At 50.9% G+C, this 27,735-nt stretch overlaps 1 protein-coding gene across 1 annotated transcript; it reads right to left on the bottom strand.

Moving 5' to 3' along the window:
* Positions 1–9,599: 9,599 nt before the first annotated feature.
* Positions 9,600–26,525, bottom strand: ISG20 (interferon stimulated exonuclease gene 20). Its single transcript, XM_004056724.5, has 4 exons — positions 26,063–26,525; positions 25,544–25,795; positions 12,801–13,001; positions 9,600–9,830 (listed from the first exon to the last, which is right to left on the bottom strand). The coding sequence occupies exons 2-4, from the start codon at positions 25,769–25,771 to the stop codon at positions 9,714–9,716; spliced, it is 546 nt and encodes a 181-aa protein (XP_004056772.1). The 5' UTR covers positions 25,772–25,795; positions 26,063–26,525; the 3' UTR covers positions 9,600–9,713.
* Between the last annotated feature and the right edge of the window lie 1,210 nt (positions 26,526–27,735).

Here is a 27,735-nt window from a genome sequence, read left to right as displayed (position 1 = left end):
GTCTTTTTGAGGCTATTTTCTAGATCCTGTAGACATGTTTCATGTTTTTTATTCTTTATTCTTTTGTCTCCTCTGACTGTGTATTTTCAAGTAGCCTGTCTTCAAGCTCACTAATTCTTTCTTCTGCTTGATCAGTTCTGATGGTGAGAGACGCTGGTGCATTCTTCAGTAGCCAATTGCATTTTCCTACTCCGGAATGTCTGCTGGAGTCCTTTTAATTACTTTAGTATCTTTGTTAAATTTATCTGATAGGATTCTGAATTCCTTCTCTGTGTTTTCTTGAATTTCATTGAGTTTCCTCAAAGCAGCTATTTTGAGTTATCTGTCTGAAAGGTCACATATCTCTGTCTCTCCAGATTGGTCACTGGTGACTTATTTAGTTCGTTTGGTGAGGTCATGTTTTCCGGGATGGTCTTGATGCTTGTAGATGCTCACTGGCATACGGGCATTGAAGAGTTAAGTATTTATTGTAGTTTTTGCAGTCTGAGCTTGTTTTTACCCATCTTTCTTGGGAAGGCTTCCCAGGCATTTGAAGGAACTTGAGTGTTGTGATCTAAGTTTTTGGTCACTGCATCCATATACGCATTAGGGGGCACCCCAAACCCAGTAATGCTGTGGCTCATACAGACTCACAGAGGTACTACCTTGGCAGTCTTGAATAAGATCTGGAAGAGTTCTCTGGATTACCAGGCAGAGGCTTTTGTTCTCTTCTCTTACTTTCTCCCAAACAAATAGAGCCTCTTTGTCTGTTCCACGCTGCCTGGAGCTGGGGGAGGTGTGACACAGCACCTGTGTAGCTACTACCACTGAGACTGCACTGGGACAGATCTGAAGCCAGCACAGCACTGGGTCTCGCCTAAGGCCTGTGGTAATCACTGCCTATGTTTGCCCAAGGCCCTAGTGCTCTACAATCAGCAGGTGGTAAAGCCAGCCAGGCTTGTGTCCTTTCCTTCAGGATGGTGAGCTCCTCTTGGCCCTGGGCAGGTCTAGAGATGCTCTCTGGGAGCCAGGGCCTGGAGTTGGAAACCTTAGGAATCTACCTGGTGCTCTATTCCACTGTAGCTGAGCTAGCATCCAAGCCACAAGACAAAGTCCTTCCCACCCTTCCCTTCCCATTCCACAAGTAGAGGAGTCTCCCCCCATGGCCGCCATCATCCCAGGCCTGTGGTGAGTACAACTTGGCTACCACTGATATTCACTTAAGGCCTGAGAGCTCTTCAGTCAGCTTGTGGTGAATGATACCAAGCCTGAGATTTTCCCTTCAGGGCAGTGGGCTATCCTCTGGCCCAGGGCAGGTCCAGAAATGTCAAGACCCATAGCAAGTATTGCCTGGGTATCATTGTGGATTATTCAGGGCCCAAGGGCTCTTTAGTAAGCAGGTGATGGATCCTGACAGGACTGGGTCCTTCCCTTCAAAGCGGCAGGTTCCCTTCTGGCCCAAGGTGTATCTAGAAATGTTGTCTGGGAGCTAGGGCCTAGAATGGAGGCTTCAGGACTCTGCCTGGTGCCCTATCCTACTTTGGCTAAGCTAGTACCCAAGTTGCAAGACAAAGTCCTCTTTACTCTTCCCCCTCTTCTCCTTAAGTGGAGGAAAAGAATCTCTTCCAGAGCTGCTTGCTGCACTGCCTGGGGCTGGGGCGGGTAGGGGAGTGGTGCAAGCACTTTCTTGGCTTCCCTGGCTGGTGTCTCACTAGGTCATTTGCCCGGCAAATCCACTGGCTCCAAGCCCAGCACAGTACCAAGACTTGCCCAGGAATTGCAGTTCTTGTGGTCTAGGTTGTCTCTCAAGTTTATTTAGAACCCTAGAGCACTTTAGCCCATGATGGCGGGACTTGCTGGAACTCAAGTTCCAACTGCTGGGATGGGTGATTCCCCTCTGGCTAGGGCTGGTCTACATGCTCCCTCCATGGGTGCCAGCTGAGTTCTGCCTGGTGTTGCTTTCCACTGTGAGAAGACAGCATTGAGTTCTAACACAAAGTCCCACAATCACTGTTTCTCTCCCACCCACAAGTGCAGATTATCTGTCTGCACCACAGGCTGCTGACGGGGAATCGAGGAGGGGATGGCACCAGCAACTCAGGACTATCTTTCCTACCCTCTTCAGTGCCTATTTCAGTGATATGAAGTTAAAACCAGGTACTGTGATCGCTCACCTGATTTTTGGTTTTTATGAAGGTGCTTTTTTGTTCACTTTGGTGTTCCTATGGGGAGGATGATCAGTGAAGGCTTCTACTCAGCCATCTTGCTCCGCCTCCATCTGTTTTACTTTCTCTTTAACTTTTTGGTCTATTTTCTGGAAGTTTTACACAACTTGATATTTTAATATTTTATTGCATTTAAAATCTATGCTGTACTATTTTTACTTGTGAAGAACATTTTTTGTTCTTTAGATATTCCTTTTTAAGTAGTGATATTTACTTTTTGGATGTAATACATTTGATTTGTTTTCTGATAATATTAATTATGCTTTTTTCACCCCTTTCTTTCTTTAAAGTGTCCTCCCTGCTTTGTATTTATTCCTTCTCAGTTTTCACCTACTCTTTGTTGGGGTAACTTTCAGGTAGAAACTTTCCTCAAAAGGCTGGTGATCCTTTGCTGGCTATTCATATTGAAGAGTGAGGCACTAAAAGCCTGATTAGGGGATCTGTCTTTGTGTGGAAAGGGCTCGTTGACTGTGGGCCTCACTGTAGGGTGATGGAGCAGAAGTCCAGCTGGTTCACTGGGAACCCCAGATAGCAATATCTATAGGTTTTTGCCATTGGCTTGGTCAGTTTCCTCAGAGAGAAATTCTTTTGTCTCATGCCAGGAGGTTAGAGATTAACAGAAGCATTTTGGGGGCAGAGTGTGGGAAGCTGTACAGATGTGAGAGGTCTCACTATTCAGAATGCCATACCTGCCACCACAATCTCCTCTTCCCACCTGCAACTCCTGGGAACTATGAAACTGTTCTCCATTTTTATAATTTTGTCACTTATGGAAATTTTTTTAAGTGGAATCATGCAGTATACACCTTTTGGGATTGACTTTTACACTCAACATAATTCTCTGGAGATTGATCTAAGTTGTTAAGTGTATAAATAGTTTCCCTTTATTCTAGTAGAATTACATGGTATGGACACATCACAGTTTATTTAACCACTCACCCATTGAAGGACGTCTGGGTTGTCTCCAGTTTTTTACTATTATGGGTAAAGCAGCTATAAACATCCATGTACAGATTTTTGTGCGAACATATGTTTTTGTTTCTCTTGGATAAATGCCCAGGAATGCAATTGCTGGGTTGTATGGTAGTTGCATGTTTAGTTTTTTATGAAACTCCCATTTTCCAGTATGACTGTTTCTGCGTTTTAAATAAAAACTTAGTTAAACATGGAAGTGTATGTTCAAAGTTCTTTTCCTTCTACTCTTTGAAGATGTTATTGCATTTCCCTGCGTTCAATGTTGCTGTTGAGAAGTTAGATATCAATCTCACTCTTACTTCTTTGTAGGTGATCTTTTCCTCTCTGGAAGCTTATAGAACTTTATTTAAATTTTTTTTTCCAGGCTCTACATTAAGGACAAAAGAATTTCATTTTTGACTTTCAGACTTTTAAGATTCCACTGAAATGTATCTAGATGTGAATTTATACTTACAGACTTAGTTGGGAATGCAATGGATTCTTTCCATATTAACATGCATTCTTTTGTATTATGGGAAATTCTTGGTTATTATGTTTTCAAATATTTTCTCTACTCTGTTTAGTCTTTTGGGGTTTCTAGTATATAGATCTATTGTTGCATTAAAAACTACCCTAAAACTTAATGGCTTAAAACAGTATTAAGCCTTTATTATCTTGTGCAATTTCTTGAGGTCAGGAATCTGGGGTGACTTAGCTGGGTGATTCTGGCTCAGAGTCTCTCAAAGCTGGAGTCAAGATGTTGGTCAAGGCTGCAATCATCTGAAGACTTGGCTGGTGTTAGAGAATCTGATTCCAGGATGGCTCACTCACATGACTGGCAAGTTGATGTTGGCAGTGGCCCTCAGTTCCTGCAAATGTGGACCTCTTTGTAGGATTGATTGAGTATCCTCCCAACATGGCAGTTGGCATCCCCCTGAGCGAGGGATTTCAGAAAGAGTAAGAAGAAAGCCACATTGACATTTATGGTCTGGACTTGGAAACTACAATCTGTTAGTTCCTTAATATTCTACCAGTTACACAGGTCTGACCTAGTCAATGTTGTGAGGAGGTGGGTTGACTTCTACACAAGGAAGTGAACATCAGGAGATAGAGATCACTGAGGGCTGTCTTTGAAGCTGGCTACTATAGATCAGAACATTTCTTCTTTTCTATCTCCTGACTTGTCTTTCATTCTCATTTCTTTATCCCTTCCTGATGTCTTTTGGATGAGGTTCTCAACCAAGTCATTTAGCTCAGTAATTTCTCATTTAGCTGTATTCTCTCTGCTATTTAGCCTATGCCACTGGAGTGCAGTAATGCAATCATAGCTCACTGCAGCACTGAACTCTGGGCTCAAGTGATCCTCCATTCTCAGCCTCCCAAGTATCTAGAACCACAGGCATGCACCACCATGTCTGGCTCATTTTTGTATTTTTTTGTAGAGACAGGGTCTATGTTGCCCAGGTTGGTCTCAAACTCCTGGCCTTAAGTGATCCTCCCACCTTGGCCTCCCAAAGCTCTGGGATTACAGGTATGAGCCCCTGCACCTGGCCATCCCAAGTTATTTCAAAACCTAGTTTTTTTTTTAAACATAAGTGTTGTATTATTTGTGCCTTATGCCCTGCAGGTGTATGCACATGAACATGTTTAAGGGGGTGGAGCGGGGGCAGGTAGCAGCTTGGGGGCAATAGCCAGCTCTTCCTCTACCTTCATTCCCAGGGCCGAGTACAGCCCCCAGCACACAGGAGATGCTGAGTAAACATGCATTGGGAGGAGAACAACATTAATAACAACACAGTGGTTATTGTCTTTTAAGTACTTGTTGTGTGTCCCTATAAACCTACAAGCACCCTCTGAGGTGGGCACTGACATTTCCATTCTGGAGGGACCTCAAGGCTGGAGAGGGGCTCTGGCAGAACTAAGTTCAGGTCTTTCTGCTCTATTCTAGCCCTAAAATTGGGAGAATGGAATAGGAGAATGAGGAGTGCAGGACATCCAGCCCTGAAAGAGGGGACCCGGTCAGTGCCCTAAAACCAAGGGTTCCAAGCAGTGTTCCCTGGGCCTCCCCATGTGCCTGGGAGCAGAGGCCTGCAGCTTCTGCCACAAGACAAACATTGCTGGAAATCTGGGTGCTGGGGCTAGGCCAGCGTTTGCCTTTTCCTCCACGTCTCGGCAAAGCTACTCGAAAGTCTCTCATCCCCCAGCAGAAAAAGCATATGTTCTTTCCATATAGAGGAGAAATTGTTCCACCAGTGAGTAAGCCTCTTGGCTGCAGAGCCTGGCCCAGCCCGCAGAACACTGGACAGGATGCTGGGCTGTGCTGGTTGCCACTCCTGGAACTGGGACAGGGCTGGCTGACACCCTTGGAGACAACAATGGGCCTTCGGATGGGGCTGGGGGACCGTGGGGAAGCAGGGGCTGGGATGTGCCTGGAGACATTCAGTGGTTCAGGGTAGGAGGAACACGAGTACACCCCTGAACAGAAGCAGCACTTTTCTCTATTCTGGCTGAGATGGGCTGGAAGAGGGGAGGGAAAAGGGGACTGAGAGGGGTGGGGCAGCCTTTCCAATCCCCTCACTGGGTCAGCCCAGGAGTCTGGGTCTGAGTCAGAGGTGACTCAGGTGTTCTCAGAAAGTTGGGGCCGTGTTTTAGACTGTTATTTCCAGCTACCCAAAAAGTCTCTTTGATGCCTGCACGGTTAGGTGGCAGGCAGTGACTCTTGTCCCTGACACCTTAGTTCATCCTGCCAGTGCCGCAGGTCTTTCCACCAGCCTCGGCTGGATGGTGGATGCTGCTCTTTCCCTCAGTTCACCTGGGTCCTGCTTCTCTCTCCACCTTTTCCCCGTTTGTTAAGGACCCACTGAGAGCGAGGCTTGGGGAGTGTGGGGAGAGAAGGGACAAGGAAGCCAGGTTGTAGGAATGGGTAGGGGGGCAGCTGGTGGGGTGTAGAGGAGAAATCGGGAGGGGTTTCACATAAAAGGAAAACATTGAGAAATTGAGTACATTTAACCTGGAAAGTCAAAGACTCAAGGGAGAGGATGGTGACATGAAAACCATTTGAAGACGTGTCACAGGTCACCTCATTAAAGTGGGATTGAATTTCTTGTGGGTGTGAGCTTGTGGGGGACAAACCTTGCTATGCATACTTGAGGGGGACAAACCTTGCTATGAGTAAATCCAGGGCCCCCACCCTCTGAGAAGTGCTTTTGAGAAGTTGATTTTCTGTCCTTGGACACATCCAGGCCAAGGGTAGATGACTCTCAGTCAGAAAGAGTCAGGTATCAGCTGGGAGGTGGACTGGAGTTTAGGTCTCAGACTGGTGGCCTGTGGGCCAGACACAGCCCTGACAATGTGCACAGTGGCCAGCACTTGTGCATGGCCGCAGCAAGCTGGGGCTGAGTGGCAACTGCCTGCTCCAGCAAGACATACACTCCCTGTTCCCCACAGCACAGCTGGTCTGTTTCAGTCATTTATTTTTCAGGACAGGCCCTTGAGACATTTTCATCTGTGACCCTTGGAATAGATGCCTGGAATACACCCACCTTTCTCTCTCTCTAGGTGTACCCTGTAGGCTCAGCTGGGGCAGCTGCAGGAGGAGGAAGTAGTACCTGCTAAGACGCAGGCTCTCCCATGGGCTCAGGGGACACCAGATACCCTGAGCTGCCTGCCCTGACTGGGACCCCAGATAGGGCTCCCTGTGGGCTAGACATTACCACCTCAATAAACATCGCCTTCCCTTCTCCCATCCTCAAACCTCATCGGAATAAACCCCGCATTTGCAGGCATCGACTCCAATTGTGTTGAGGAGTCTAGAGGGGCAGCCCCAAAGCAGCTCTTGATTTTTAGATCAGTAGTGATGGATGCTGTTTATCGGCCCCTGCCACTCCTACCCCGGCCCCCTGCCCAGTGCTGGGCACCCTGCATACAGACTCTCAATCTTCTTTTCAGCCCTGCGTGGCAGGAAAGCCCATATGGTGGCTGCGGATACTAAGTGTCACAGAAATAAGACACTCGCCCACCATGACTCAAGCCAGATCCTCAGCCCAGGTCAGCTGACTCTAAAGCTGGTGCTCTTTCTAGAGCTCTCGTTGCCTGTGTTTTACGTGACTGCTGCGCCTGCTGCTCTCCGGGGTCCTGCCTGCCTGGGAGTGGGGGTAGTGGGCACCTCCCCGGTTTTCTCTCCCCTCAGGGCATCTAAGCAAGTCGGGCTGGAAATTCCCTTTGAACTGCTCTGACTTCAGGAAACCTGGTTTGTCTCTCCTTTCAAGGAAGCCTGAAGCCATGGACAGAACCTTGGGCTGGGAGTCAGAAAGCCTGGGCTCACCTCCCAGGCCAGGCTGCATCATGCTCCAACCCGTCTCTGAGCCTTAGCATCTGTGGCTGAGTGAAGACTGCCTAGAGCATCCCTGGAGCAGCCCCCTAGGCATTTTGGAAGACACTGTCCCTCACACCTCATCCCAAAATGTTCATTATGCGGGTTCTGCCCTCGAAGCTTTCAGGAGGACAGACGGCCCACGGCCACCACCTGGTGGCCAGTCATAGCCAGACAAGGCCGACGCACCCAGCAGCCTTGAAGGCACGTAAGAAATCATAAAACTGCAGGGGGCTGGGTCATCACCTTGAAACCCTGTGGACAGGGTGGGAGAGAACCCTGTGAGAGTAGATTGCGTCTCCCACCTCTTCCAGACACGGGAGGGGGCCCTCCAGCTTCCCAGAGGTCAGTGGCTCAGATGGGAGGCATTGCCATCCTAGGACAGCTGAGGGGAAAAAAACACTTGAGTTTGGGGATCAGGCAGGTCTGGATTGAAATCTCTTGGGTTCTTAACCTTGGTCGAGTCCCTCATCTGTGCAGTGGGCCATTTGGGACCCATCTTGCTGGGCTGTGGACCTCTCTGCATGAACAGGCAGCCAAGGCAGGCGGCATGGGGAGAGGCTGGACCTGTGACTGAGTGCACCTTGGTGGCGCCCAGCCCTGGGGCCAGCTCTCAACTGTGGCTGCACATCCTAACACCTGATGCTTAGGCAGTGCTTCTCTCATAGCATGGCCCCCGGGCCAGCAGCAGCGGGAAACTTGTTAGAACGGGGAACTTGCACATTCTCGAGCTCCACCGCAACCCACTGCATCTGAAACTCTGGGGGTGGACCCAGCACCTGCCAGGTGATGCAGTTGCTCACCGTAGTGTGACAGCACCATGTTCAGGTGCTGGGATGGTTGAGAAAGCACCGCAGGTGACTCAAAAACCCTAGGACCAGAATCACCTGTGGAGGTTAAAAAAAGGAACAGCTTGGCCAGGTGCGGTGGTGGCTCACGCCTGTAATCCCAGCACTTTGGGAGGCCGAGGTGGGGTGGATCACTTGAGGTCAGGAGTTGGAGACCAGCCTGGCCAACATGGCGAAACCTCATCTTTACTGAAAATGCAAAAATTAGCCAGGTGTGATGGCACATGACTGTAATCCCAGCTACTTGAGAGGCTGAGGCAGGAGAATCGCTTGGACCCGGGAGGTGGAGATTGCAGTGAGCTGAGATCCAGTCACTGCACTCTAGCCTGGGTGACAGAGTGAGACTCCATCTCAAAAAAAAAAAAAAAAAATTGCTTGGACACCATTCCAATGATTTTTATTTAGTGGAAGCACTAAATCATTAATTATTATTAAAATAACAAGAATTCTGCAGTTGATTCTAGCGATCAGGGACAGCTCTGGTCCAGACCCTCCTCCCCATACAGGATGCCCTCCCCTCAGAGAGCCGAGCCCCGAAACAGAGTGCGGTGACTCTTCCTGGGGTGCCCTAGATCTGCAGGCAGTCCAGGGAAGAACAATTACTTATCGACACCTGGTGGGTGCTTAAGCTAGGACAGGCATGGTGCTGGGGGCTTTGCATGCAACATCTCACAAATACCCTACGAGTTGTTAGAATTCTCATTTTACAGATGGAGAAACTGAGAAGTTCAGTAAATCACCTTAGGTCAAACAGCTACTAAATGACAAAGAGGATTCCAACCTACTTCTCTCTGACTCCACAGTTTGTTACCTTTCCTTCCTCGTTTTACAAATAAGAGGAAGGGTGACTTGCTCAAGGTTGCCAGGGTGGCACCCTTGACATTACCTGTACCTTTGCTTCAAAGCCCACAAATGCCGTGGCACCAACTCGAGAGGAGCTGAATGCCACCCCAGGAAATAATGCCACCTCTCTGGGCATAAATGCACCAGGAATAGGGCTGGGATGCAACAGCAAAGGGTGGGATCAGTAATTAAGCCACATGCTACTTAGATTCCCAAGCTGCATTTTGGATCCACAGGATTCAAGCTATTAAGGAAATTGATACTTGCCCACCTCCCCAGCATAAGACTTCATTCCCTCCTAACATCACACAGAAATGGGTCCTGTCTACTGTTAACCCAGCTCGGAGAGAAGAATAAGAAGAGGACCCAGTGATGGCGTAGAGAAAATATAGAGCCACTTTACTATTAAAAACGTATTTTCCAAAAGCAAGGTAGTTGCTGTCCCAAAAAGCCGAAAGCCTCTAGTCCCTGCGGAACGGGCTGGATGGGGCTTCAGTCTGACACAGCCAGGCGGGGCAGCCCTCGGCGGGCTCGGATTCTCTGGGAGATTTGATAGAGCTCCATCGTTGCCCTCGCATCTTCCACCGAGCTGTGTCCAAGCAGGCTGTTCTGCAGACACAAGTATAGAGTGGGGACTTGGGATGAGGCTGAATTCAGAGGCCCCGTGACAGGGTCTTCCCTGGTCACATCCCGATTTCCAGAGTCCCCAGGTGGGTCAGTGGGTGAGAGTCTCTTGAGGTCTCTGACACTCTGGACTTAGGAGACTCAGCAGGTGGCTGGAGCTGGCCTGCCTTCAGCCCTGGGCCAGTGGCACAAAAGCCAGCCTCCTGGGAACCAGGCTGTGCCTTCAAGTCACCTGCAGTCCCGCAAGGGAGGCAGAGGCTGCAGACTTGCTGTCAGACACACGCAGTGGCTCCAGCAGCTCTAACAAGAAGCTTCAGGACACTGAGGAGGGAGTGAGGAACTCCAGCTAAGGACACAGGGAAGGGCTGCTCAGAGAGAACACAAGGGCATCAATAAATGGAAAGGAAAGGCCGCAAGCATTTCGGAGGCAGGGAGAGCATGTGCAGCTAAAATAAGAGGCCTGCGAGGGTGGGGGCAGGGGGTGTGTGAAAGGTGGTGTGGGGGCGGATGGTGGGCCTGGATTTATCACTGAAGTCCTTGAATGCTGAAGTCGGGAGCCTAGACTTTATGGGGTAGTGCTATGGGAGTCAGGGGGCCCTCGGTCCATTCAAGGGAGAAGCGATGACCATTTACCACGTCTTCCGTGCACTAGGCTGAAGTTAAACCTCTGAGCTGGATACGATTATTCCCCCATTTTACTGATGATAAAACTGAGGCTCACACACAAGCCAGCCAGTTGTGCAGCTGAGATTTGGACCTTGCAGAGGCAAGTACACAGGGCAAATCCTCACTGCAGTCACCTTTCATCTCCCTTCGCACGCCCCGCTCAGCCCTGGTGTCCTGGCCAGTACCCAGCATGGGAGCCAGCGGGCTGTTGGACCTGGCTGCGTTTTCTTGGTGTCCCTCTGTCGAGAGAGGACTTCCTGTTCTCACAGGGGCTCCTTTTCCAGGCACTCCAGACAGGGTGTTGGGGACACCTGGTTAGATGGCCCAGCTTAAAAAGGCTTTTTCTTGTTGCCGTTATTACGCTGTATTGTTTTATTTTTTAATGTTTAGTTTTATTTTTTGGCTTGGACACCCTATCATTAATCAGCAAGCAGGTACCATGGTGGCGTCGTCTGTGCTGTGCCTCTGCATACCTGCCCCTATCACCATCCTTGCTTGACAGATGAGGAAACTGAGGCACAGGGAGGTTATGTGTTCTACCACTCTGCTCTGTGGAGAAGGAAGCCAAGAACAGAAGCAGAATGCAGCACCAGCACCCTTTATTACCAAGTGGGGAGGTAAAGAGCCCTGGATTTGGAATCAGACAAACCCCAGGCTGCAATTCCCAGCTCCCCTGCTTATGAGCTCTGTGACCGTGGGCAAGCCACTTTTCCTCTCTGGGCCTCTGTTTCCTCTTCTGTGAAATGGGCCTGATTATACCTGCCTTAAAGGATGGAATGAGAGAATTGTGCCCAGCACCCTCCACAGGGCTTGATACATGGCAGGGTCTTTCCTTTCCTATGCAGCCCAAGCTACCATGCGCGCAGCTTGGCAGGGAGCCACAGGCCTGCTATTTCACTCCCTCGAGGGGCAGTAACACACTGCCCAACTGTGACAGCTCTACCATGTTAGCTCCTTGTGTCCTGTGGGTCAGTTCTGGTCACAGTGATCAGTAGCACCACTGTCCATGTGAGGGGGGCTGGAGGGCTGGTTTCTAGGGGCATCAGTGCAGGCAGGAGCTGCCTGGTGGGGTACTGAGCTTCTGGAACAACCAGGCTTAATGAGCCCAGGGACAGAGCCTGGGAGAAGGCCCTGGGTCAGGCTTAAGGCCCCAGACTGAGAGCCACAGAGCGGCAAGGGCTCCAGGAAAAGCCCAGCCTGGCCCTTATGTGCCTTATGTGCCTTGAGGCTAACAGGCCCAGACTCAGCCCTGTTCCCTGCTCTGGACATGATTCCTACAGCTCCTGCCAGCAGGCTGGGGGCGGGCTTCATGCTCCCCAGCCCCTCCCCGAGCCTCAGGCTTTGGCTCACCCGGCCCCACTCTGTATGCCTTCTTCTGCCCTCCTTGACTAAGATCCTCCAGGCTCTGTTCAGATCTGGTCTCCTGCCCTGCCGGCCCCATCCTTCATCCTGCTCCCAGGGCACTGCCCTTCCCTCCGTCACACACTCCTTACCATGTGTGCTGATGATCTGGTTAAGGGCCACCTCCCAACCAACCAAGAGCTCAGGGACAGAGACGGGTCTTGCTGACCCTGCGTCTCTAGGATCTGGCCTAGAGCAGGCAGCAGGTTTTAAATAAAGAGCTGTTGACCTGAAGGGTCCCTGTGTACAGCCCTGGCTCTTAGTATCTGGCCCCTCTCCCTCTGCCCTTCCCACAGGGTGAACTCCTGTGGGAACCCCCCATATCCGTATGCCTTTTCCTGCCTGCTTTGCCCACCAGCCAGAAGTGCTGCGGAATCAGTGCCCAGGAGCAGCAGCAGCTGGTGGCTGATGGGAACTGGTGTACAAATATCCCAGTTCCCTGGCCCCTGCTGTGAGACACATCTGAGGTGAGGTGTGTGCTTTACATCATTGCCCAGAGTTCTATGGTGGGAGCAAGCTTCACTTCCCACAGGGTAACTGGCTTGATTTCAACAACAAAAGCAAACCTTTGTTGGGTGTTTTCCCTTCCCTGCCCTCATCCTCACTCTACCAGCCAGGGACCAGGCACAGCAGGACCTACCATCAATGCCTCAGGCAGGCTGCCCTGAGGTGTGCGAGGGCATGAGGGAGGAGGAGGAAAGGGAGGGGACAGGGGAGGAGGAAGGGGAAGAAGGGGAGAAGAGCGAGGAGGTGGGGGAGGGGGAGGGGGAGGGGGAGGAGGAAGGGGAGGAGGGCAAAGGGGGAGGGGAAGGGGAGGAGGGCAAGGAGGAGGGGGAGGAAATGGAGATGGGTGAGGAGGGGGGAGGAGAAGGACGAGGAGGTTCTCACCTGGATGCTTTTGTGCAGGAGGCGCTCACTCAGCACCCGCAGGGAGACACGCCTGCAGTGGTCCAGCTTGGCCTCACGCCACAACAACCTGTCAGTGGATGTGTCGTAGATTGTGTAGCCGCTCATGTCCTCTTTCAGTGCCTGGAAGTCGTGCTTCAGGTCATGACCCACCACCAGCTTGCCTTTCAGGAGCTGCAGGATCTGGCCAGGAAGACATGTGCCCACCCCTACATGACCCAGCATCTTCTGGGTGGGTCTGGGGCTGGCAAGGGAGCAACCCCTCCTTGACTGGCTGTGTGACCTTGGGCAAATTATCAGTCCTCCCTGGGCTTCAAATGTATCATCTTTGAAAAGAAGAGATTGGACTAGGACCCTCCTCACACTTGACAGTTTCATTCTGTGCCAAAAGGCCACTTGGACTCCTTCAGGAGCTGAACTGTGTCGGAGCAATGGTTAGTACATCCTGAGTATTTCCCAGGTGCCAAGCATGCCTCAACATACGTCATGTATATTATGTTGTTTAATCTTCCCAACAATTCTATTATGGCAGGCAGAATAATGACCTCCCAAAGATGTCCACATCCTAGTCCCCAGGATCTGTGAATGCATTACCTGGCAAAGAGGAATTAAAGTTCCGGGCAGAATTTAGATTGCTAATCAGTCGACCTTCAAATGGGGAGATCACCTGGCCTACCCATGTGGGCCCAACATAATCACAAGCCTCCTTACACGTGGAGGTCAGAGTGGATCCACGTGAGGAAAACAGGCTGTTGCTGGCTTTGAAGATGGAGGGAGGGGCCGTGAGTCAAGGTATTCAGGCAGCCTCTAGAAGCCAGAAAGGGCAAGGAAATGGATTCTTCCCCAGAGCATGCAGAAGGAACCTAGCCCCACTGACACTTTGATTTTAGACCAGTGAGACCCACGCTGAACTTCGAAACTACAGAACTGTAAGAGAAGACATCTGTGTTGCTGTGAGTCACTAAGTTGATGGCTTCCTTACGGCAGCCACAGAAAACTAACAGTGAGGAGGGAGCGCTGCATTTAACTGAGTTTTACAAAGGAAATATCTGAAATGCAGAGGAGTGACATGCCCAGGCTTACTCTGATGATTTTAAAACAAGTTTGCAAATTCCTTGACACTCTTCTTAAAAAAGATGGAATCAAACTCCCCTCCCATTGCATATGGGCTGGGCTGTATGACTTCTGACTTCTCTCTGGGACCGCAATTCTATAAGAAGTCCGGCCACCAGCCAGGCACGGTGTCTCACGTCTGTAATCCCAGCACTTTGGGAGGTGAGGCAGGTGGATCACCTGAGGCCACGAGTTTGAGACCAGCCTGGCCAACATGGTGAGACTCTGTCTCTACTAAAAATGCAAAAATTACCCATGTGCCGTGGCTATTCCCAGTTACTCGGGAGGCTGAGGCAGGAGAATTGCTTGAGCCTGGGAGGGAGATTGCAAGTGAGCTGAGATCGTGCCACTGCACTCCAGCTTGGGCGACAGAGCACGACTCTGTCTCAATAAATAAATAAAATAAATAAATAAATAAATAAATAAATAAATAAATAAAAGTCTGGCCGCCCCAAAGCCACCATGCTGGAAAGACCACGGGGAAGAGCCACCGAGATAGTGATGTGGCCAAGGCAGGCCAGCACCAGCCACCAGACAGGTGGGTGAGCAAACCTTCCAATGGTTCCAGCCCCCAGCCTTTAAGGTGCCTTAACTGACGGCCTGTCCTGCTGCAGAGCACCTGCCCAAACTGCAGGTGGCCGAGCGAAATAACTATTGACATTGTTTGAACCGGTAAGTTTTGGTGTGATTTGCCAAGCACCATTTGATAACTGGGACAGTCACACGGCTAGTTAGTGGCAGACCCAGGCCTTGAAGCCAGTGGGATGAATCCAGAGCCCGCCTGCCACTGCCACACTGAGCCAGAAGAGTGAACAACCACTCCAGGCCTCCAGCAGCCCAGGCGCCCAGCTGTGAGTGCCCCGGCCCCGCCTTCCTCGCCTCGCCTCCCACATGGACAGCCTGCCTGCTCTGGTCACACGGGCCAGTCAGCTTGCTTTCACTCAGCTGCCGTTGGAAAGGATGGGAAGGGGACCTGAAAACAGAACAGATGTGAGCTCTATTAGGGAAAGGGGCGGCTCGTGGCTAGTCCAGGCCCACTTTGGACAGCTCTAGGACAGCCTTCGTCTCCTTCTCTGCATGTAGCCCACGACCTTAGCCTGTACCCCAGGAAAGAGCCTTCTGGTGCCTAACACCTTCCCCGTAGCCTGCTTCTCCTTCTAGATGGCCAGCGGCCTCCTGGAACATCATGTGTTCCCTTTTACATGTTCTCCCCTGTTAACCACAGGAGACTGAGGCTCAGAGAGGAGATGTGACTTGCCCAGGGTCACTACGCGGGAAGCAGTCTGTCCATCCACTGTCAACAGGCAGTGTCACCAGCCTGCCCCGCGGTCCACATGGTCTGGTTGGAGGCCTTCTCTGGACAGAGCTCACGCTCGACTTAGAGGACTGGGGAGAGTGTGCTAGAGAATGAAGGGGCGCTGCTCCTGAACCACACCAGCGCTTCTCAAACTTGAGTGTGCTACAGGTCACCTGGGAAATGGCGATAAAACTGAGGCTTTAAAAGATGACAACAGGCACACGACCTCAGAGTAGCAGCTCAAGGGAAACTCTGTGCAGAGGAAACCGCCCAGCACACAGCGGCGGGCAGAAATGGCACGGGGCGTGGAGAGATGTGGGTGTGTGGGCGGCCATGGGTCATGTGTCTTTTCTTGCTAACATCCTTTGTGCTCCTGAACAATGTGGCCTGTTTTCCCCATCTAGGGGCTTGGCTCAGGCCCAGTTCACACAAAGCCCTGAAGGAACTCATCCACCATCCCAGAGGCAGCCACAGCTGGGCACAGACATAGAAGGTACGAGTCATCATGATGCGGATTCCCAGGAAACTCATCACTTCCCGAGCCTGAGAGTCTGGAGAGGGGAAGTGGGGGTCTACATGAGGCACTATGTGACTCACCACGAGACAAATAGAATAAGAGGGAGAGGACAAGCCGAGGAAAGAAGAGGAAGAAGGGAAAGAACAGAACCATCTATTTAGCAAAGAGACACCACTCTTTGGGACAAAGATTGTGGGAAGGAAGAGATGCTGGAACTTGCTGTGTGACCTCAGGGATGTCAAAGACCCTCTCTGGGCTTCAGTTTTCCCATTTGTAAGGTGAGAGCCCAGACTGGTGAGGCTTGAGTGGCCCTTTAGCAGCCAGGGCTCCACAGACTGAGGCAGGTCTGAAAAGGGAAGGAGTCGGGCACCTGCTGGAGCCCAGGAGTCGGAGAAAGGCACTGGCAGGCTGGCCTCAGGGCTGTGTGACCTGCTGGCCACAGGACCTGCCCTGAGTCAGTGTCATGAGGCAAGTGTGCCAGACTTTGCCACTTTCAAACACAGGGGGAGGAGTCTCTCAAATTCCTGGAAAGAACTGGGGTGGGGCTGGGGGATGGGACATTTATTGATCTCTTAGCAGCCTGGCACTGTGCCAGGCACTTTCCTTACCTCATCAGGAGGCTCCTCAATGAGGTTATTCTTAATTCCATTTTACAGAGGAGGGAGCCCGAGATCAGAGAGATTAAGGGGCTTGCCCAAGTCACACAGCTAGTCAGCTGAAAGCTGCAGTGCCGTGTCTGGATCCACCTGACCCCATCATTGTTACTGTAGTTGTTATTATTAGCACAAGGACCAAGGGACAGGGCACTACCAGGCACACAATGATAACCGTGCAAGGTGGTGACTTTCATACCATCTGACCCGCCAGCAAAGCGGGGCGCAGGGCGGTGTGCACCCAGCTCACAAGCAGGGGAGTGCCAGGCCAGGTGCGGCTGTCTGCCTGCACACACCTTCCACTGTGTTTCCACTCTACTCCAAGTAGTTCCCAGATGTGCCTGATCCAAAAATCCAGGAGGGCCAGGCCCTACACAGACCTACTGAATTGAAATATCCAGGGAGGGGTGTCAGCAACTGTTTCAGGGGATTCTTCCCATCTAACAAGTCTGCACATCTCTGCACTGAATCCCGCTGAGCAGTCCAGAGCCTGCTGCCTCTACTATGCATTCATTCATCCATTATACATTAGTTCGCGTACCCATTCATTCATTCTTGGCTGCCAGGAGAGGAGGCTATGAGTAAGGGGCCCTGAAGAATGTTGTTCTTACAGAGGACCAGGTCCCTTACTATTACCTTCTGGAGTGGCTCCAGCCCCATTCTTTGCTCTTGTCCCCTGCCAAGCTCCCCCGGTGTCCCTGCCCCCCAGCTAGTGCCTGGTTCCCACAAGGCCGCTTACCCTGGGGCAAATCTGGATATTGAAGCCTTCCTCCTTCATCTGGCTGAGACCCAGAGGGACCTGCCAGGTGGCAGAGCCCCAACAGGACACTCCCACCTGTGCAAGGGCTACCGGGCTGGCTACAGCTGAAATCTCTCCCTGTTCACAAGCTACCATGACTCCCCTTCTGTCTGCATCTGTGTCCGCAACCACGGTGCTTCTCAGGGTGGATGCCCCTCCTTATGCTGGGTTGAAATTAAAAGAGAATTCACTCACAAAACTGATTTACAAGTTACTAAAAATTACTGTTAGATTTTTTAAAAAGGAAGAAGAAAAACATTAACTCACCAGGTGGGACCCATGAATCTGAGCAGTAATTTGTATCATAGCTTCCTGTATGTCCTTAGGTAAATCACTGCCCCTCTCTGGACGCCAGTCTCCAGTGCATGGATTCCCTCCTGTGCTGACAGTCTGATTTGTGGCGCTCTCTTATAGACCAGGGTTTCTTAGCCTTAGCACTGTTGCCACGTGGGGCCAGATACTTCTTTGTTATGTGTGCGTGGCAGGGGAGGGAGCTGCCCTGGGCATTGTGAGATGTTTGGGAGCTCTCTGGTCTCTACCCACTAGATACCGGCCACTGTGACAACCAGAAATGTCTCCCAACATTGCTAAATATCCTCTCTATATAATGGTCAGACACAGAGATGTCAGAAGATCATAAGCACTTACATTATAAAAGTAATGTCGCCACATTACAATAAATAAAACGGGGTGGAGTGTGTGGGGGGGGGTCCCACTCACATCAGTGGCCTAAAGCACTCCTGGGTGGACTTGGGACTCCCTGGAGCCTCCTGGCCACCATGGGCTACTTTACTGCTGGCTGCTGGCTGGGCACACTCACTACTCCTTACTGGGAGGAGACGGAGAGGTGAGGGGCCTTTGAAAAATGCCTGCATAGCCAGGTGCAGTGGCTCATGCCTATAATCCCAACACTATGGGAGGCCAAGGCAGGAGGATTGCTTGAGGCCAGGAGTTCAAGACCAGCATGGCCAACATGACGAAACCCCATCTCTACTAAAAATACAAAAATGAGTTGGGCATGGTGGCACATGCCTGTAATCCCAGCTACTCAGGTGGCTGAGACACGAGAACTGCTTAAGCCTGGGAGGCGGAGGTGGCAGTGAGCCAAGATTGCGCCACTGCACTCCAGCCTGGGTGACAGAGCAAGACTCTGTCTCAGAAAAGAAAGAAAATAATGCCCGCATGAAACCAAGGGCTGGCCAACCCTAGACTCACCTGAGAGGTGTCACCTGGCCTTGTGGGGTCTCATAAAAGGGCTGTTAGGCTTCTGCCCTTTGGGGGCCCTCAGCACATTTGGGGGCCCGTGAGCCTGATCTGTCTTTGGGATTAAAACATTATGGATGATAAATGGGATCAAACGGCCTCCGGAGCCTCCAACAAATTGACACTCAGTGTCCTCATCCACAGAGACAAATAATGACCATTACTGGGCCACATTTCCACCCATGTGCTATGCAGGACATCGCCCCTTACATACATTGGACACTTAGCATTTATAGAGTGCATTCACACACACTGAGCATGGGATCTGAACACCACAGCTCCAGCCCTGGAGCCAGAATCTGAGTCTCTGCTCTATCCCTTCCGTGGACAGCTTACTCAGTCTCATACCTCAGTTTCCTCATCTGTAAAATGGGAGTGATGGTACTAGTTCAGGGTTGTGGTGGGGAGTATGAAACGTGCTCAGAATAGCGCCTGGGCCACAGGGCTGGATACACCTGTACTATTTAATCATCTCTGTGTTACAGAGGATCCTACTTAGGGGAGCACAGAGAGGTTGAGCAACAAGCTAGAGGACACAGAGCAATCCAGAGGCAAAGTTGGGATTGGATCCACATGCAGCCCAATCTAAAGACAGTGTGCTTGCTCCCTGCCTGTCAGGGCTATGCATCACCGCATCTCAACAGCAAAGGCCAACACAGGGCAGAGACAATTTTACTCCATGCAGCTGCCAGAACTCTTTTGTATTTATGAAAATCAGTTCAACTTCAATCCCACAAACATTCTCAAGTCACCTGTGTGCAAAACACAGGTTCCAGTCTGGAGGCAGATAAAGTGTATAGTAAGAGCTGTGGAAATAGACAGATGGTGTGAGTGAATGGACAAGCTATGACGTGCATCAGCAACAGCAAGGAGGGCCAGAGGCTAGGGACCAGTGGGGCAGTGATGGTGGGCAGGAGTGGGTAAGTGCATCATAAAGGTCTCTTCTGGCCTGGGGCTGCCAGAATGATGGTATTTCTAGGGAGAGGGATGGGGGATAGGAGAGCCTAGGAGTTGGCTGAAATGCATGGTAGGCAATGGCCAAGCTATGAGAGAAAGCAAGAAAGGCAGGTAGATAGGGGTTTGGAGAGCCTGACTGCTGGGTGCTGAGCTGGGGGAACCTTAGGCAATAGGGAGCCATGGGAGATATTTTAATAGGGGAGGTGGCGATGATCTGAGCCAGGTTTAGGGAAGTTCTCTGGCAGCAGAGTGGGAGAGGGCAGCATGCACACAAGATACAGCCGGCAGAAAACGAGGGTCAGCATCTAAGACCACAGTTCCCAAGAGAAGTCGGAGAGGGGACTGGGTTTCTGCCCTTCTCTCTTCATGGGTGCAATTAGCAAACATCAGCTGTGAACCAGGCACCGTGCTTAGGGCCACAGTCCACGTCACTGCATCTGACCCGCCTGAGACCAGGGAGGAGGCACTAGGAGTTCTCTTTTATGATTAGGAAATGGAGCCTCAGAAAGGTTCAATAACTTGCTGACAATTGTACAAACCTACAGGTGATGGAGCAAGAACTGAGAAGCCCGGATGTGGTTCCAAAGACCTGCCTGGTCTTTGAACCCCTGCCTCGTCGTTCAGTGGCTATCAAGTGCCCAGTCTGAGCAGGGTTCCGTGTCACATGCTTAAAGTGTGGAATTGGCATATCCTCTAACTGAGAAACAAAAGCATTTCTGCACCAAATGTGGATGAAGACTGAGGCGTCCAGGCCCCTAGGCCAATGCTCAAGGGCACCCAGGGAATTGCGGTTTTCCAGGTCTGGATGTACAGGGACTGGGAGAGGTACTGCTCTACTGCCTCCTTTCCCCCTGCTCTGGGCTCCTCTGCCCCTTTCTGTCTGTCTGATGGGGAGGGAAAATGGGGACAAGGAGGAAGGAGAGGGACATACTGCCCACCCTGACTGCTCAGTGGGAATCTGAGGGCGGGGAGCTCCTTGTGGCGTCCCTGGGCCTCCCATCAGCACCTGAACAGACTCCCACTTCTTCATGTTGCCCTCACCTTTCTGGTGACTCTCCAAACGTTTTCTTCCTTTCCTAACGTTTTCTTCACTCCAGTTCTCTGTCTGCCAAAGATGATGCAGGCCCTTGTAACTGCTCCCTAGGGCCTCTGACTCTTTTTTTTTCTTTTCTTTTTTTTTGGAGACCAAGTCTCACTTTGTCGCCCAGGCTGGAGTGCAGTGGCACGATCCCAGCTCACAGCAACCTCTGCCTCCTGGGTTCCAGCAATTCTCCTGCCTCAGCCTCCCAAGTAGCTACATTACAGGCACATGCCACCATGCCCAGCTAATTTTGTATATTTAGTAGAGACGGGGTTTCACCATGTTAGCCAGGCTGATCTCAAACTCCCGACCTCTGGTGATCTGCCCACCTCGGCCTCCCAAAGTGCTGGGATTACAGGTGTGAGCCACCATGCCCAGCCTCTGACTCTTACCGTCATCTCTTTTCTCACTCCCATCTATCCTGCATGGTATTCCCATTCTAGTTTTCTTGAAACTGGTTTTTATCCTCCCATGCATTGCTCAAGAATCTTCAATGGCTCCCTAGGGCCACTTAATTCCCTACATAGACTCTCCTCCACCCCTTTCAAATATCACCAGCTTCACGGAGTCTTTCCAGAACCATGATGATGTACTGTGACCATCCCCAGGGTTCCCACACTGTACTGTTGATACAGGTAGAGCATCCCAAATACAAATGCTCCAGAATCCTAAACTTTCTGAGTGCCAACATGACGCTCAAAGGAAATGCTCATTGGAACATTTCAAATTTCAGATTTTCAAATTTGGGATGCTCAACCAGTAAGTATAATGCAAATATTCCAAAATCCAAAAAAATCCCAAATCCAAAATCCAAAACCCTTCTGGTCCCCAGCATTTCAGATAAGGGCTACTCAATCTGTACTTCTAGAACAGTGTTGTCCAATAGAAATATAATGCAAGCCACAGATGTAATTTTTTTTTTTTTTTTGAGACGGGGTCTTGCTCTGTCGCCCAGGCTGGAGTGGCAGTGGCACGATCTTGGCTCACTGCAACTTCCGCCTCCTGGGTTTAAGTGATTCTCCTGCGTCAGCCTCCTGAGTAGCTTGGATTACAAGCACCCACCACCACACCCGGCTAATTTTTGCATTTTCAGTAGAGATGGGTTTTCACCATGTTGGCCAGGCTGGTCTTGAACTCCTGACCCCAAGTGATCCACCTGCCTCAGCCTCCCAAAGTGCTGAGATTACAGGTGTGAACCACTGCACCCGGCCCACAAATGTAATTTTATATCACCCAACAGCCATATTTCAAAACGTAAAAAGTAAATAGGTGAAATTAATTTTAACGTTTTATTTAACCTAACATATCTAAAATACTATCATTTCAACAGGTAATCAATATAAAAGTTACTGAGACATTTTATGGCTCTTTTTAATATTTTAATTATTATTATTTTTTAATAGAGACAGGGTCTCTCTTACCCAGGCTGCAGTGCAGTGGCATGATCATAGCTCAGTACAGCCTCAAACTCCTGGGCTCAAGCAATACTTCACCTCAGCCTCCTTGAGTAGCTGGGACTACAGGTATGCACCACAATGTCTGGCTAATTTTTATTTTATTTATTTATTTTTTTTGTAGAGGAGATCTCACCATCTTGCCCAGGCTGGTCTCAAACTCCTGGGCTCAAGCCATCCTTCTACACTGGCCTCCCAAAGTGTTGGGATTACAGCCATGAACAACTGCATCTGGCCTGTCTCTTTTTTAAATACAAGGCTTCAGCCAGATGCAGTGGCTCATGGCTGTAATCCCAGCACTTTGGGAGGCTGAGGTGGGTGGATCACTTGAGGTGAGGCATTCGAGACCAGCCTGGCAACATGGTGAAACCCCGTCTCTACTGAAAATACAAAAATTAGCCAGGCGTGGTGGTGCACAGCTACTTGGGAGGCTACTTGGGAGGTCAAGGCGGGAGAATCCCTTGAACCTGGGAGATGGAGGTTGTAGTGAGCCAAGATCGCGCCACCACACTCCAGCCTGGGCGATAGAGCGAGACTTCGTCTCAAAACAACAACAAAAAATCCATTGTGGACTTTACATTTACAGCACATCTCAGTTCAAACCAGCTACACTCCAGGTCTGAATTCAGTCTACTAGCAGCATATGGCTGCTGGGGACCCCACTGGTAGTTCTAGAGACTGTAAGCCTGAGTTTGGATTCCTGAGCAGTTGTCCCATATTCCATCTATCCTAACAGCGTAAGTTACTCAGTTTACGGGTTGAACTGTGTCCCGCTCTCTCAAATTCATATGTTAAAATCCTAACCCCCAATACCTCAGAACGTGATTTATTTGGAAATAAGGTCGTTGCAGATAGAATTAGTTAAGGTAGGATGAAGTCACACTGGAGTAGTAGGGTGGGCTCATAATCCAATATGATTGGTGTCCTTTGAAAAAGAGGAAGTTGGCTGGGCACAGTGATTCACACCTGTAATCCCAGCAATTTGGGAGGCCAAGGAGGGCAGATCACCTGAGGTCAGGTGTTCAAGACCAGCCTGGGCAACAGGGCGAAACCCCGTCTCTACTAAAAATAAAAAATTAGCCAGGCGTGGTGGCGGACGCCTATACTACAACTTGGGAGGCTGAGGCGGGAAAATCGCTTGAACCCAAGAGGTGGAGATTGCAGTGAGCCGAGATCGTGCCACTGCAGTCCAGCCTAGACAACAGAGTGACTCTGTATCAAAAAAAAAAAAAAAAAAAAAAAAAAGAGGAAGCTAACCAGGTGCAGTGGCTCATGCCTGTCATCCCAGCACTTTGGGAGGCCAAGGCAGGCGGATCGCTTGAGTCTAGCCTGGCCAACATGGTAAAACCCCATCTCTACTAAAAATACAAAAATTAGCTGGGTGTGGTGGCTCGTGCCTGTAGTCCCAGCTACTCAGAAGGCTGAGGCAGGAGAATCACTTGAGCCTGGGAGGCAGAGGTTGCAGTGAGCCGAGATCCTGCCACTGCACTCCAGCCTGGGTGACACAGCAAGACTCCATCTCAAAAATAAAAAATAAAAATAAAAAGAGGAAGTTTGGAGACACACACAGAGAATGCCATGTGAACATGAAGGCAGAGATCTGAGTGAGGCATCTATAAGCTAAGGTACCCCAAAGCTTTGACAACAACCCCTAGAATCTGGGAGAGGGGCAGGGAACAGATTCCCACTCACAACCCTCAAAAGGAACCAACCTGGGCGACACCTGGATCTCAGACTGCAGCCTCCAGAACCCCGAGACAGGACATTCCTGTTGTTTAAGCCACCAGTGTGTGGTGCTTTGTTATGGCAGCCCTAACACACTAATAATCAAGCGAGCCCCAGTTTCCTCATCTGTAATATGGGGATAATAAGGTAAACAACCATGGCCAGATGCGGTGGCTCATGCCTGGGACTTTGGGAGGCCGAGGTGGGCGGATCACCTGAGGTCAGGAGTTCGAGCGAGACCAGCCTGGCCAACATGGTGAAGCCCCATCTCTACCAAAAATGCAAAAAAAATTAGCCGGGCATGGTGGCGGGTGCCTGTAGTCCCAGTTACTTGGGAGGCTGAGGCCAGAGAACCACTTGAATCCTGGAGGCAGAGGTTGCAGAGAGCCAAGATCATGTCACTGCACTCCAGCCTGGGTGACAGAGCGAGACTCCAGTTAAAAAAATAATAATAATAAAACAGACAAACAAAAAAACAATCACAATAGTTAACTTTTTTTTTTTTTTTCCTGGCTCTGTTGCCCAGGCTGGAGTGCAGTGGTGCCATCTTGGCTCACTGCAGCCTTGACCTTCTGAGCTCAAGCGATCCCAGCTGCTGGAGTAGCTGTGACCATGGGCATGTGCCACCATGCCCGGCTAATTTTTGTACTTTTTTTTTGTAGAGATGGGGTTTCTCCATGTTGCCCAGGATGGTCTTGAACTCCTGAGCTCAAGCCACCCATCTGCCTCCGCCTCCCACCGTGCTGGGATTATAGATGTGAGCCACTGCGCCCAGCCAATAGCTAACATTTTTTTGAGTACCTATTTAGGCACTCTATCTAGACCCTTTCTCAATCCTCGCAATAACCCAACAAAGTTGCTACTACTATTATCCTTCTTTTCTTTTACTGGGTACAAAGAGGTTGTGTAACTTGTCCAAGGTACCTTAGCTGTTAAGTAATGGGAACTGAGATTGAAACTGACCCTCTTAACTCTGCGTTAACAGTTCCTGAGGACCTGCCTGGCAGGGCTGTTTGTGAGGAGTGAATGAGCTCAGGAATGGCCAGTGCTTAGGGGAGCGGCCAGTGCATAGTGAGTGCTCAGTCAATAGTAGCTATTGTTGTCATTTCATCCCCAGCACCTGGAACCTGGCACGGATTGGGTGTGTGCTGCTGAGAGGAACCTGTGTTCTTCTTGGACTTCCTCAAACCCTACCATGGTGTCTAGAAACTGAAGAGCTCGCCTGCCCTTCTGAGATTTCCCGGGGATGGCTAACCGTGTTGACACCTTTAAGTTTTGCTTTCCACTTAGTAATTCAGAGAAACAGAAAGTGAGATGGGGAGATGACCTCACAATCAGCTAAGAGCAAGAGTGCAGGAAATCCCTGGACCACGAACTCAGGATTCAAACTGAGCAGACAGCCTACTCTGGGTCAGAATGCTAGCCTGAGAGCAAGGTCCTCAGCCCGAGGCTCAGCCTGTTCCCCAGGACTGGGAGGGCCAAAGCCTCTTGCCAGGGCCTCAGCCAAGAATCCTCTCATTTCCCCACAGGTCTCACCAGTGGCAGCCTGGGGTAGAGGGAAGAATGGGGAATGTAGACCCCAAGTCACTGTGTGGGGGAACTCAGTTTCCCCATTTTAAGACCGGCAAGTTGGACCAGATCCAGATAGATGCCCCAAAGGCGGCTTCCAGATGTGAGTCTATGGTTCTGTGAAGACAGGAAGCCTTCTCCAGGATGTGATGGAGACACCGCCAGCTTTCTCCCAACAGCAGTGTGGGAAATCTTACAAGTGGGGTCACAGGTCACAGATGGGCACCAGGGGAGAGGGGCCAGGGAAGTGGGAGAGGGGTTATTTCCGAAGCCCCTGCTGGCCTGGCCTTCACTCACCTCTAGCCTGGCCACGGCAAATGGTGTGGCCCCCACCATGTGCTGAGGGGTGACCCCGCTGACCCGGGTTCTGTAATCGGTGATTTCTCCCTCAGGCCGGATGAACTTGTCGTACAGCACAGCACCATGGACGTTCACGAGGCTGCAACGAGCCAGGCCACTCTCCCGGTGGGGCCCCAGCCCCACCATCTCGCAGTCCATGGCCACCACCTCACGGCTCCCAGCCATGTTCCTTGGGGACCCTCAGAGATGCTGGAGAGAGGGGTATGGGAGGGCGGTCTCACGCTTGGGCAAACCAGGCCTCCAGGTGTCCTCAGCGAACCCCAGCTGGCCTTACCCTCCGCCCTGCCCTTTGTTTCCAACACCACCTGGCCACAGTGGAAGCTGGCCTCTTGCCTCCCCCCTCCCCTGCCTTACCCTGCCCGTGTGTCCCAGGGCCTCTGGCCTGCCCCGCAGCCTGGGGACCGGGAAGGCCCCTCCCGCTGCCTCCCCAGCTGCTGCTCCAGCTCCCGCTCTCACCTGCCTGCCTCTGCGCCCTCAGCTCACGTCTGCCTCTCTGCTGCCACTGCTCAGCTACTGCAGCTGCTCTCAGCAGTGACTCATCTCTAACTCCAAGCCGGCATCCCGACCCTGTTTCAGTTTCTAGTTTGTTATCAAGTGAAGTCAGGGGCGGAAGGCCGGACACGTGGGCTGGGCTGCTCCATCTCCTGGGCTACCGGCAGGTGGGGAGCTCAGCTCCGGGCCGAGTCAGGGCTGACGGAGATGGCAGGCTCCATGTCAGGGTGCCCCTCCTTTGCCCCGGCCCTCCCCCTCCTCAGATGACGCATTTGACGTTCGTGGAGTGGATTGCAACATCTTTGTTTCCTTTCTCACCCTCCGCCCAGAGAATAAACATCCCCGGGACTGGAGCTCAGGGAATGTCCCACAACTAACTTCTGGAGCCTGCTACCAGTCTGATACTCAGTGGTCTCTTATGGGGGCAGGGAAGCTGGCTCTTGGGACATACAGGCTTTTATTTGAATGGGCAGGAGAAAGTTGTGGTGGGAGTGGCTAGCCCCCACTTCCAACCCAGGGAAGGCAAGGAGCAGTGAGGGAGCCCTTACAGGCCTCCGTGGGTTCCAGATGCCTCAATGAGCTCTGCCTCCAGTGGGGCTGACACTGTGAGGGTGAAGGAGAAGCAGGCCTTCGGGGAGGCCCCACCAGCCCAGCCACACTTCCTTGGGTCCACACTCTCCCAGGCTAGGACTTTGAGCTCTTAGAACAGTGCCTGCCAGATAGGGAGGGCTCGGTATTTAGTGAATGTCAAATGAGTTACAACTGGGGCAAAAAGAAAATCAACTTTCAATGAGGAAAGTGCTTGTCTTTCACTGTGGTGAGATCCAACAATAAGCTGAGCGTTCCCCACGCTTGCCTCCTACCCCAGATCTGTGCAGAATCCACACTGATCCCTCCAATCTGACTGCCTCCCAGTGTCATGAAGATTTGTGGTTTGAAAAGTAACTTCCCCAGGTCTGTAGTATTTTCACCAAGTGGGATTTGGATGCCCAACTTTAACAAACCTCAAAAATAAAACCAAAGACTGAAATATGTCTTCATGAGAAAGCACTGCTCCTGCTTACTGTTCACTGGATGCAAATTTGAGGTGTGAGAGTTTTTGATTCCCATCCTGAATAAGCAACTTTTGCTTTAATTCGGACTGTGTGGGGACTTTATGCTTTTCAAATGCATAAAGGTTACCCTGATTTAGGAGGAAATGAAGTAACATTCCTGTTACTTTAATGGAAACATGCACTTAAAAAGTAACCCCCTAAAGATCCAATCATAGGTTTGATTCTACAATCCCCATAGGACCCCCCAGTGCCCCGTGGTGCTCCTCAGACAGGAACATGTTTGCTGCAACCCCTCACACCTTCACCTCAGCTCACCTCCTCGGGTCTTAGTCAGAACACATCCCACTCCTCCAATATTTTCCCCATGGTTCTGTGCCTGCTCTGTCTCACCTGAGCTGCCTCTAATTCTTACCGTTTCCCCTTTCCTGTGGAAGCCCTACCCTAGTCCTCACCTGCCTGGCCTGTGTGGCCGCAGCAGTCGCTCCCGGGTCTCCCACCTCCATCTTCATGCCCTGCTCAAAAGGGTCCTTTGAGTCCCACCATGTTACATTTCCCAAAATCTAATCTCTTGTACTGTTCATC

The sequence above is a fragment of the Gorilla gorilla genome, chromosome 16, assembly GCF_029281585.2.
Source record: "Gorilla gorilla gorilla isolate KB3781 chromosome 16, NHGRI_mGorGor1-v2.1_pri, whole genome shotgun sequence".
NCBI classification, from domain to species: domain Eukaryota; kingdom Metazoa; phylum Chordata; class Mammalia; order Primates; family Hominidae; genus Gorilla; species Gorilla gorilla.
Note: the sequence above shows the minus strand (reverse complement) of the source record. Positions and strands in the feature narration are given on the sequence as shown.